This window comes from Etheostoma cragini, chromosome 10, assembly GCF_013103735.1.
Source record: "Etheostoma cragini isolate CJK2018 chromosome 10, CSU_Ecrag_1.0, whole genome shotgun sequence".
NCBI lineage: Eukaryota > Metazoa > Chordata > Actinopteri > Perciformes > Percidae > Etheostoma > Etheostoma cragini.
Window position 1 is genome coordinate 24,049,929 of NC_048416.1, and position 12,945 is coordinate 24,062,873.

General features: G+C 38.9%; 2 protein-coding genes across 11 annotated transcripts in view; both read left to right on the forward strand.

Annotated features, from left to right (window-relative positions):
• The window catches only part of glrbb (glycine receptor, beta b), a 29,750-nt gene extending 24,238 nt beyond the window's left edge, over nt 1–5,512 (forward strand). Inside the window, exon 11 of one of the 2 annotated variants that reach the window (XM_034883006.1) lies at nt 5,502–5,512. The gene's annotated coding sequence lies outside the window, so the exon portion shown is untranslated. Of the gene's footprint in view, nt 949–5,501 lie in introns of those variants that run through there. The other variant, XM_034883005.1, reaches the window with a different exon arrangement.
• Nucleotides 5,513–8,607: 3,095 nt separating this feature from the next.
• Nucleotides 8,608–12,945, forward strand: part of gria2b (glutamate receptor, ionotropic, AMPA 2b) — a 52,915-nt gene continuing 48,577 nt past the window's right edge. For 5 of the 9 annotated variants that reach the window (XR_004658144.1, XR_004658145.1, XM_034883000.1 and 2 more), the window contains exons 1-2: nt 8,609–8,969; nt 9,112–9,252. Coding sequence is in view for 5 of the 9 variants with exons in the window: in XM_034883000.1 (XP_034738891.1) it covers nt 8,885–8,969; nt 9,112–9,252 (226 nt within the window). In the remaining 4 variants the exon portion in view is untranslated. Of the gene's footprint in view, nt 8,970–9,111; nt 9,253–12,945 lie in introns of all 9 variants that reach the window. The other 4 variants (XR_004658143.1, XR_004658142.1, XM_034883002.1 and 1 more) reach the window with 1 other exon arrangement.

Consider the following 12,945-nt stretch of genomic DNA (forward strand, 5'->3'; position numbering starts at 1 on the left):
CCCCCCCCCCACTTCCCTCCCGTGAGTGCTTTATTAATCGGATTACATTCAAAAAGTTTAATTCCAAAGTTACCATTGAGGGTGTTTACATGCAAGCTATTATCCTGGTTTTGAGTCTTATCCTGAAAACTCTGGTTCTTCATATCCCTGTATACATGATCACTACAGAAGCCAGGTTTCCAATCGTCTGTTTGCAGGCGTGCTCACCATTTTACCCACTACCTTTGGCACTAACAAGTAATGTTCATTAACCTGGATAAGATGATAAAATGCCAAGGTATCCTGGTTTCTATCAAAGTACTCCAGCTAGCATATCCAGGTTTCTATAACTAGGATATGATGTTTACATGTGCGACAGATAACCGGGATACTCCAAAAACCAGAGCATAGCGAGAGTGAGCATGTAAACACACTTAGAGAAATACGAATCATACCCATACAAAATAATCTTAGGAAGAAAATAAAATGTCTATGTATTATTATTATTATTATTATTAATATCACATTTATATTTACATAACAATCAAAAATAAATAACTATCAAAGTTTTTGGGTTAAATACAATTCTAACTTAATCTTTCTTTACCTAAAATGTATATATATAGCATCTTATATTGAAATACTTAATTTATTGTGAATTGTACTTGAGAGGTTAATACAGGATTTGGGGTTAATACAGGGTTAATACAGATATACCCACGGAAGATTGAATTCGTAACAACCAACCAGAAGATGCACAGATCTATAAAAGAGCATTTGTAAATAGTTATTTGATTTTTCACTTCCTTGCCAAGTGGGAGTCTGCCTGCAAGTTTAATAAGTTAAAGCGTTTTATTTAAGCTTTAATGCGAAATGTAACGTTGTAATTATATTGCATGTTAAAAGAAATTGCATGTTTATCAAAATAAAATCTTTAAAAAAAACATATATATATAAAGTTATATATATATATATATATATATATATATATATATATATATATATATATATATATATATATATATATATATATATATATAAAGTATTTATAAAATTATGATTTGCTCTTGAGGAGGTAAATGGATATGTGTATCACTGTTCCCGTTCAGATGGTTATGTAACACTGCCACCTTTCCAACAAATGTACTGTTTGACATTACCCAACTGTAGCGTGTGTAAATGGGTCACTAATGAGCTGTGACCATGTGTTTGTGAAGTTTACAAGCAAAGACAAATAAATCCAATGACTTTTCACCATCTTATGTAATTAAAAATTAACACAGATTTGAATTCCTAAACCATGTATGTCATTTTTGCGTGACTGATATCAATGAAAGTTTACTTATAAGGTCTGGATTTGTACCGACATGCATCCTGCACACCACGCAGCTGTTTCTTCCACTGAGGCTTGACCTCTCCTAATCCAACATTACCCGCCAAACCAGCCATCTATTATTCATGCAAACTAGCCTGGAGAATGACCCTGACTACCATTGCGAGACTTCTCATATGAAACCTGTCTGCAGCGTAATGAAGCAAGTGCTGACCATATGTAATCACAACAGGCATGATGTTTGAGGCAAATTTGACTAGGAGTGCTCAAGTAAAGAGAGCAAAATTGTAATTGTAATTGCTGGAATCAATTTTATTATTTTTGTTAACACAAAGTCAGAAAACACAATTTATTCTCTCTCTCTGTTGCTGCCATGGTTACAGACATGGGAAAGGAATTTGGTCCGTCACTATCATAAACCTGCCTGAGACGCAGAATGGGCGCCTGACTGGAACTAGAGTGGAATATGCTTCTAAAATCACAGATAAAACAATCAAAAAGATAAGAAAATGTTTTCACAGATTAATAAAAAAGGTATCTATTTGTGTTTACTTTTGACTCATCTGATGAAGGGTTTTAGCTCTAACAGAAACTCAAGGATTCTGCATTGCAGTGCCCTCCAATGGCCAAGTCTATATTTGTTTACAGTAAAGTAATGTGGAGATGCAAATGCCCTCCTGGGAGGAAAAAGTGATGTAGTGCCTAGTTGTGTGTCCCAAAAAAATTGTGCTGAAGCCACTTAATGCTAAAATACAGGTGAGTGCGCTTAAAATAGGTTTAGTTTGGTACATAAACCAGATATTCTCAGTGGTGAAACTATTTTAAATTAATGTTAAAAACCTTCAGACGTGCTTAAGTGATGTTTAGCTTGTTAGCAGCTGCAACCAGTTTAATATGTCATATCCGTGGTTATTAGCTGAGGCTGGTACCTGCAACAAACATAACAGATATTCCAATATGCAACAGCTAAAGGACCACCAATGGTGCCCGATAACAACACTAAGGGGCTCAATGAATAAATCCACAACCCCAGGACAATAAGTGTATCAAACAAAGTCCTCGTGGGAGTGACTGATGTGTCTCTTTGTGTGTGTGTGTGTCTGTGTGTGTGTGTCTGTGCGTGTGCGTGTGTACGTGTGCGTGTGTACGTGCGTGCTTGTGTGTGTGTGTGTGTGTGTTTGTGTGTGTGTACATTCCACCCCCACAGCCCAGCATCCTGCTAGTAGCACAGTGCAGTAACCTATATCTCACAGGGGGCTTTCTAATCCAACATGACCTCTCACCAGGCGGCCAACCAGACCACCAAGAAATCTACCAGGACAGTCAGGCAATGATGAGTGAAGGAACAGTGGGGGGGAGGAGAGGCCACAGGGCTTATTGGAAACTGATTTACTGTGAAACTGACTTTAGTTCATTTACCTCATTATCTTAGCCACAGAAATACATACAACCAGATCCATGTGATGTTATCTTAAGTGTTGTAAATACTTTTCTATCAAAATATATTACATAATCAAGGGAATGTTTCAATAATACAATCAACATGATTCAACTATTATCATTACCTACCCTTACAATAACTCATCAGTTAGCTAGTGTCTTTGTTTACTCACTGTCAAATGTGTACAGTGTCATGAGTGAACTGTCACGGTAAAATCTGAAACCAATGACAAAATAGACTATTTTCCGAATGCCACGGTGGATTTCAGTTCAGCTACAATTGCCCATTCCCTCACGTGCATGGTGGCCGTTTGGTGGCAGGCTTTTGGCAGAGCTTGAAATGTGGCAGTAAAGAAAGTGTGGAAGATGTCATTTCCTGTTAGAGGTCAGGGTGACGAGGAGCTCAGTTCCAGCCAAACTCAACCAATGTATAAAATAACCATGACTATGGGTCCCGTCGTTACAGTTAGTTCTGCCCAAAGCAGAGAAAACGTAGAGTGAAGAGAGACAGGAAGATCGTAAAGCTGAAAGAACACCACAATCACACATTTTCACACAAGGCTGAAAAGCCTAATGGTGGAGCGAATAAGTGGCACAATTGCACCATATTTATGGATGTTTTGATGTTTTTAAACAGATGTTTTGAATGGGTGATCATGACCATAGGGTCATAAAACAGTGACTGCTCGGATGGAAACATGAATACCATCAAGCGGCTTGGGTTCTGGAGGATGCATCATTAGTAAAAGGCAGAGGGAACTAAACAAAAATAGATGCAAGAGATGAAATACCCAATACAGACAGCTGGAAACTAATTCCATGCTGATGAGCGAATGACTGCTGTTTATCAGCACTAAACTTCTTCACATCTGCAAAGTCACATGCTTTTCATACTTCAGAGCCCAATTTAAGCACATGTCTATTGATGTTTCAGTGATTAACTCTACTTTGTCAGTAAATATGACTCAGAACTAAAACAGAAACTCATTAAACGCCTCATTTTCAGTCAGCTTAATAATCTAAAGTTTTAAAATACAAGTTCTGCTCTGCTCTGAATATTTTAATTCATTATTACTTTGACATTACTTATGTAAGGATTGAATAGGTTTTATGTTATTAGTTTTGAACCTCTCATCTGATCCAAGGCTGAAACTGTGTTTTGGAGGGCAAATAATAAAAGGAGCTCAGTGCGACATTAGTACAGATTGAATGCTATTGACGTAAGGTGATGCAGTCAAAGTGTCCAGCCTCAGCACTCATTCTGACCTTGGGACCGATCCCTGCAGGTTTGAACTCCCCAGAACTGTTCTAATGGCAGTAAATGCTTGGCTTAGCAACTTCTTTGTGTCTGAAGGCCTTGGTATGTATTCACATCACCCCTTCACTGTATGCTCAAACAGCTTCTTGGTCACTGTCACATCAGCAGCAACTGTACTGTACTGCCCTTCTAAGTCACACAGGCACTACTGGTTTTAAATTCCTGATCAACTGACACAACATAAAGAATTTCCCAAACCTTTTCAAAATACAGAGGAATGATTAGTTTAAAAGTCTCAAACTGTAGTCATAACTTCCAGCTGCAGAACCTAGAATTAGCTAATGTGTGAATAACACCAAACGCTGTACGTCTTTTTAACAACATCATTGACATTATTCATAATACAGACACATACCCCTCTAAATGCATTCTGTTTGTGTTGTTAGTTTGCTCAGCTGATGGCATCAGCTGTTTGCCTGAGGTAATAAATTACATTATTGTGCAATGAAATTACAGGAATACCCAAAAGTATTGATTGTTGATTTATTATGTGCATTATTTCCGGTAATGAAATTCATAACCTGCATTCAGTTGTTTAATAGTTAATTTGGAGTTATCATTCCATTTATCTTGAGGGAGATGTGTTGAATTTTTAACGCTGCATAATATCAATCAAAAATAATTTTCCCATTGCCTTACATGAGCCTGGAGGGTCGGCGCGGCGTCTAGTGTCTTGTTTGTGCCAACACAGTCGCCTTGTGATTTTTATCGTCCAGGTTTTCTACCCACCTTGTAGTTCAGAGTTCATACAAAAATATATAGGGAAGCAAAACCCTTGAGATTTTCTACAAACCCATTTCTAAATGTCAATCTAAACCTAAATTAGAATAAAACAATGTAGGAGAGAAGAAAGTGATTTAGACTTCCTTATGGCTCCTTATGGACTTCCAGATACTTGCAGAAAGATGTATTCACTCTTTCTCTGTACTGTCTGCAGCTAATGGCAGCAAGAGAATCATTAAAACCATTAAACTATGTTACCAAAAGGTTATCTGTCAGATCCCCACACCATAACAGCAAGTGTTACCCATCACAAGATAAGTGGGTTGTTGCTGAATCCTCGAATGAGACACTAAAATGCTACCCATTGTAAGTCTCTATAGATAAGAGAACCAACTAAATGCCAGAAATGCAAATGCTTTCTAGTAAGAACTTACACAGGATTCCTTGGATATACAAAACTGAGTGGTCAAACATTTCTCAAAAGGTCACTGACTTGGTTGGAATAGCTACAAAGTGCTGGAATCTACAGGGGGATGAAATGCTTTCATTAGCATGTGTACAGTTCCCATCACACTCCTGAGGTTTATTTGTGTAAATTTGCTCAAAAGATAAACATTGTAACACCGCCAGCGGGTGCATAATTTGATTATGAGTTACTCTCATTTCACTTCTAAAAACTCATTGGAGCGCTGTTCAGCGTTCCAACAGTTAAATTATCTCTCAGGATGCAAAACGTGCTCTAAGATAATTGAACTGAAATTACATTTCAATCTTTCAGCAGCAGAGTGAATCCATGCACGACCAAACCTCCAGACAAAGTCCAACAGATAAACATATGTGAGTACATGAAACACACGTAGCTGAGCATGCTATGTACTCTGCCATGAATAGGATTTGCAATGAAAATGGTACCAGAAAACCAAGTTTGGGTGTCCAGTTATTGTTGAGTGCAACAGGTATTGGCAGTGAATGGAAATTCTGGGTTCATACAGCATGAAGTTTCATTTCTCACGTTTTGGCCATTGTTCCTATTGCTAACAGAAATCTTGTACCTATGGTTAAATTCTGAGAACATGGTGACTTTGCTGACACCAGGTATGACAGTGTAAAGAATTGAACAGTAAGAAGAAGTTTTAAACAAAGCCCAGTTTTAGGTGTCAATAAATTCTGAGTAATTTTCAGCTAATTTCCAAGAGGTTTCCTGTACTGATTGTAGGGAAAATAAAATCAACTAATTGCTAATTTAATCCTTGAGAGTCTTTTAGTCGGTGAAAAGCAGTTCAGCTGAATGTGAGATTGGTCTTCAGGCAGGCAAAATTAAAAGTATAAATTCCGAAAATTAATGTGTGATAAACTGTCATCTATTTGTGTTCAAATCTTCTCAGACCACAGACCAGCAAAACTCAAACAACACAAACAAGAAACAAAACAAACAAAAACAGTGCCTTTGGGACTTTTTTTTTTCATTTTCACGTGTGTGTTTGTGTGTGTTAACATAGTTAGTTGTTATTTGATGATCAATCTGGGACAAAGTTGGATGGATGGCGGTGGATGGGGATGGGCTTAAGGGGAATCACAAATAAAAATGAAAATAAATCAATGTTGCTGTGTTACCTGATTTCAGCAACTACAAATGAAGAAAATAGAACCCAAGTTATACCAAACACTTACTTTAAATTCCCACAAACCGTATGTGTACTCATGGAGCTTAATGATTCCTTGCAGAAAAGTCACTGTTGTATGTGATGTGCTGTCCGAGGTGCTGAAATCTGACACGCTGTGGCTTCTATCTGCCACCAACCTGAGCTCCCGAACACTCTCTGCCTCATTAGTTTGCTCCCATATTGCTATCTCACACTGTCAAATGGTTAATATACATATTTCTGTGCAGGCTGAGATATGCCTGTCATAAAACAAGGAGACAGGAATGCCATTTATTTCCAGTAAGCTGTGAGGCAACTCTTCTCCAGTTAACCCTGTTCAAAATGGCAGTTACAACCAGCCATAGATTTACATTGGATTTGTATGCAGAGGGTGAAAACAAGCAGTAGATCAAACTTAAAGTGGAGATTCATTTGATGGGTATTCCTGGAGGGCATGAGGGATCGCCTCAGGCTGAAGCACTTGATGAGTTTTTTCAGTATGAAATGTTGACCTTTAACGTGAATTAGAGAAGACTTGTTTGTCAAGTGTCCGAAAAAGAAAATATTTGAAAGAGGTCTCAATTCAAATCTTCTATTCAATATTAACATTTGCTGACTTTTTGACGTTTTGTCAGATATACAAAACTTCTTAAGGTTGGAAATATCTTAAGCTACTGTTTATCCCATTGTGCATTCGGGAACTATTAGAGGAGAAAGGATCATGTCTTCTAGATAGTTTAGATCTGTAGACCAAAGGTAATCAGATCATTGACCCACCTATGAATTAAAATTAAAGTAAGTAAAGATTCAGTGCTACTGTGGAAATTATACTTTTTGGACTTATCTTCAGTTTTAAAATGTCCAATATAGATTTCAGAGGCATGCTTTCACGTGCCTGATGTGTGGCTGCTGTTGATGCTGGTACTGTGTCTCCAGTAGTAGCAGGGCAGTCAAGGACAACTTCATCCTAATTTAAGGTAATAAGTCTGATCACCCGGGTCACACCTTCAGCCCCCCCCATGCCCCACTCGACGCAAAAGAGGCCACGCATAGTGGCAAATTTTGCAATGACAAAAACAACCCCCCTGAAAACTACCATGAAGGCACTATACACCGCCTCTGCCCCAAAATCCTTCTTTTTAGGTGAAAGGGGCCCCACCTGTGTTTTTTTTTTCTAGCTGTGTATAAATCATGTGCAACAAACACCAGCTGTTTCAGAATATGTTACATAATTCTAATAAGCCATATTGTGAGTTCATATTTTGTGTTATGGACAGTATGTTCAGGTTACTCCTTCTTTTGTTGTTCAAATACTCAGATATGTGTGCACGGTGTTATGTTTGTCGAGGGGGGGCTTGGTGAGCTTCTTTGCCTGGGGCTCCCTCAGAGTCTAGGATTGCCACTGCTGATCCCTTCAAGAGTGAAGTGGTCTGAGGCAGCCTTTATCAGCCTGCTCCAGCTGAAACTATAAACTGATTAGTCAATGAACAGAGACATTTAATTTCATCTTTTTTCTTGTGTCTGTTCTTTTTCAAGCAAACATGCCAACACATTCTCTGGTTTGAGTTTCTCATTTGCTGCTTTTGTCTGTTCAATATATCAAGCTGTATCACCTAAATTTCAATAAATGCAGATTAATAAATGCAGATTATTAGCGGCATACCCCCATTACACTCTGTATGGCAGTATCAGTCATGTGCGTGAGATGTATAAACGCAATCTTTGAGTTACAGTCAATGTATATGTATTGTCTCATACATGTACATTTAAACACGATACTATGAATACATTTTTTGTTTTTTTGTATATACTTTATCATCAACTCCAATGGGTTAGTAAGGTAGGAAGGTTCAGTGAACACAAGTATGGTGGGGAATAAGACAAGGAAGTCCACCTGAGGTACTAATGTTTGGTTGGAAATCCTTTTGAGAATAGTGATTTGACATAAAAACCGATTGACCTGTTGAAATATCCGGTGAGCATCCTTTACTTAATGAAACATGGAACCATTACGCACATAGCGAACCGTGGATGTTTTATTGAAATCAACACAGAGTGCACTCTTGTCACCAAGTGGTTGCCACTCGGCTCTTTTCGTCTCTGTCCGCCTTCTCATTAGCATTCCCCACTTGTGGGTGTCATGCTGAAAGGATCTCCGGCGCGCCGAGCGGAGGCGCGCACTGTCCCTGTGCGTTCAGAGGAGGTATCAGCTGCCGGCAGGAGGAGAGCGACGAGGAGCAGCGGAAGAAGAGAAAGCAGACCTGCGTTGCTGGCGACCATTCCTTCGCTGCTGGTGTCCTTTCACTAAAAAAATTCTTCATTTACTGAAGAATTTTTATTCTTTCTCCTCAAGGCGGAGGGTCTCCAATATGTGTTGGATCTAACATATCCGGAGACATCGAGGAATATCAGACTCCCCTGGTGGATGTGGACACCTAAACTGTGGACATGGAAAAGATAGTGAATTTACCCGTTTCAGTTCTGCTGGTTTTATGGGGATGCGTGCATGGAGGCTCACCTAGTGTTCAAATTGGTAGGTATACCCATTAGTTCAAAATTAACACGACTTGAAAAAAGACACAATTTTGCGTAAAATGTTAAGAACATGTTCTTGAAAATACGTATCACCAGAGCACAATGTGCAAGTGTATCTGATTTTTGTATTTGGGTTTCAGGGGGACTCTTTCCAAGGGGCGCGGACCAAGAGTACAGCGCGTTTCGGATAGGAATGGTTCAGTTTGGCACCTCGGAATTCAGATTGACGCCCCACATCGACAACCTGGAAGTGGCGAACAGTTTTGCTGTAACCAACTGCTGTAAGTGACAAGCATATTTTCCCAATTTGAAAGATGAAACGAATCGCTTTTTAGAAGTATCCATGTCATCCATAAAGTGGATGCCCGTTTTGTGCGTTTTTATCTGATGAGTTTGGAAAGCCTACATGTAAAGGCTGTTACGATGGAGATGGGAATCATCTGAGCTGTTTTATCAGTAGCCCATCCTGTCAGCAAACAAGCCTGTCGACGGGGTAGTTGAGGATGGATTTACATCGTTTAGGCAGGGGGAAAGTTGGTTTCCACAGTAACAGTCGGTTTCAGTTACATCCAACCCATGTTCATTCCTTCAGATTCAGAGATCAAATAAAGATAGACTGCAAAAAATATCGATTCTACTTTTACCTTTCATCCAACTGCCTTTTAAACCGTTTTTTATTTTTATTAAGGTCAGTGGTAAAACGAGTGGAGTGAGATTTTAATTGATTCCAACGAACATCAACCTGTTTCTTTTTATTTCTATAGCTTACCAACGTAGAGATCTGACTTTTATTCTTGCTTATGACACAAATAAAGAAAACAGCGTATCAAATTGGCTGAATTCAATTTATTTCGTAACACTTTTTCTCTCATGTTTAATGAGACCCCCCCAGTGTGTACCGATGTATCGTCTTTTATCAGCTCAGATTGAGCGGCGTTCATACATTGTTGGAAGCATAGGCCTACAGAGATTTGCATAGCGTCACACGATGTGTGATGAAGGCTACTTTGAGGATTAATGGGATGCGATGCATTTACAGCTGAGGCCAGTCAATGATTGGCAGTTCCTTAGGGAAAATGTAGGCGATAAGAGACCAGATCACGACTGCCTGTCTCACATCTAACTCCATCACCACATTTCGATTAGACAGCGGAGAGTTTTCACTGAGAATCAGTTACAATCATGCCTTTCTTTCATCAAAAGAACCATGATGCCGGCCACTTTCTTTGAAATAGCCGCAACAAAAGGCAGCACAGGGCGCTATTTTTTTAATGGCCACAGGTACATTTCATTAGGCGGTTGCCAAGCGACTACTCCTTTCAACAGCCCCTAAACATAAATCAAAGGCTTCTGATTGGTGCATCGGTCCAATCGATGCCAGTACCATAAAAAACGTGTCCTGCTTGGAGAGCCTCGTTGCATGGAGCCATTGTATGAAATCATGAAAACAGTATAGTATATAAAAAACATATAGGAATACGTTTGTAAAAGACTTAATACTTTGTAGAAATAGTGTTTTCTTATTTACTGTTTACAGCTAGAGAAATCTTTCTCCTACAATTTTATCAGAAATTAGTTGTTTTGTTTGACTAACTTGTTGTAATTGTGCTGGAAAGGGTAAATGAACCACATCCTGTGTACATGTTTTCCCAAAAATGTGTTTCCTTCTACGTGTGTGTGTGTGTGGGTGGGTCTGTTTGTGTGAAAGTGTGTGTGTGTGTGTGTGTTTTTGTGTGTGTGTGTGTGTGCGTGTGTCAGAGATGGGAAGTAACTACAGTAAGTACAACCACTTTGTTACTGTACTCAAGTAGTTTTTTCAGATAGTTTTATTTTACTTTACCATTTATTTTTTGTGGCAAATTTTCCATTTACACTCCTTACAGTTTAGAAAATTGGCTCGCTACTTTAGTTTTGTACAAAAGGTCAGCTCAGGTGTGATTGTGAGTGCATGTCGGAGAATGGCACGGACACGCGCCTCACACCATGAGTGATCACGCACGCCAAACGGAGAAGAAAGTGAGAGAAAATAAAAAGGGACTAGCTGTCCATAGGATAATCAGTTGAGATTGTGTGTGTGTGTGTGTGTGTGTGTGTGTGTGTGTGTGTGTGTGTGTGTGTGTGTGTGTGTGTGTGTGTGTGTGGGTGTGTGTGTGTGTGTGTGTTTATTTAGCCTGTTGTTGTATCGGTCTATATGTGTGGTAAATTTAAAGTAAGTTAGCTAGTGATTTTGTTGTTTGGGTTCTTAACCTGTTACCAAGGTTACACCTGGCTGTTGATTCGATATAATGGGGAATGTTGAACACCCTCTCTTACGGTTCTATAACGTGCATTACTTACATGCTACAGTTACACTACATTAACATGACATAATTAATAGTGGGTTTATTGTTATTATTTGCTAGCTTATATGATTCCCATGCAAGTTTATGGTAGCCTTTTACAATGTTATTTATTTCTTTGGAGAACCACACACACACGCACACACACACACACACAGCCATGGCAGAGTTACCCATGCCCATGTTTATACTGTTGCTTGATTGTAATAAAGCATCAAAAGAGAGAATTTGTCTCCGTGCGTGTTTTGACAGACACACCTGGTGTGAAGTTAGAAACCAGAATCAGCTTTAAATGCAGGAATAATCTAGTCTACACTAACAAGTTTCAAATAATTCCACTGGAGTTACTACCACCTAATCAAATTCAATCTAATTGGACGGGATATACACAGAATTCTCAGAGAATCCAAACTGAATTCTTATCTTGCTGCCCAGTCACAATCGTGTTAACCTGGAGTCCAGTCTCTGCCACAATGATCACATATATGATGTTTTAGGCCTACCTGCAGACATCCATTTACAATGGAGCCAATGGCATATGAAGAACCTTTTTTCCATGTTCACTGAAGTTTCTCAGCTTTTACTCTAGTAACATGTCTGCGGTCCAGGTAGCTTTGCATAAAACATGCTTTAAGGCTACTTTTACTTTTATACTTTACGTACATTTCCAAGCCTTTACTTTGTTACTTTGAGTAAAAATAGTTAAATCTGTACTACGACTTTTACCAGAGTAGTTTTAACACAAGTATCTGTACTTCTACTTGACTATGGGAAGTGAGTAATTTTGCCATCCCGGGTGTATTTGTGTATGTGTTTGAGATACAATTTAGCAAGCAGTGGCTTTAAAACGCCTAACTGTGTTATCTTAATCAATTAGGATCAAAGTTGGAGAATTCTAGCATGATTAATTTACTAAATTAAGGCTACTTGTTTTGTTTTTTCAAATAACTGTGTGCTGCATTTAATTACCTTAGTCTCATCTCTTAAAATGTCAGAAAGGTCAGTGAGTGAACGTAATCCAACAATTCATAAAGTAAACACAAACCACAGCATGACGCAGTTCTGAAAAATGCAAAGGAACACCAGTAAAGCCGTTTATTTTCCTATTCTTGTGTTTTTGCAGACATGATGACTGCTGACTTCCAGTTTTGGGTGAAATCAGTGCATTGCAATCCTTCAAAATCGTTGAGCTATAATTTTGGTATTACGACTAACTGAAGCTCCTGCATGATGGTTTATGCAAAGCAGCTGACACGATGTTTCAGACTGTGGGGTGACATACTGTGAGTCTGATTCACTTCCACTTCAACGACACAGCTTCACTTCAGTTATTGTTGGGCTAGAATTCAAACGGCAAATGAATGCGACCTGCACAAAGTTATTAGTGACCCTGAATAGGGAATGAGTCGGTTTAGAAAATGAGCTAACGAAGGGCTGGGTGAAATTTGATTTGTGATGTTGAACTGAGTGAACGACTGTCAAATTAAATATTGAAAAGAATGCTAAAAGTCTGAGGGGTTTTTCTAGTCCCTAGACATAGCACGCAGGCTGAATATGTGCGCATGTACTCTGTCTACCTCCTCAAATTGACTGCTTGAGTGGGAGTTCAAATTAGGAGGGGTGGGGTAAGGTGAG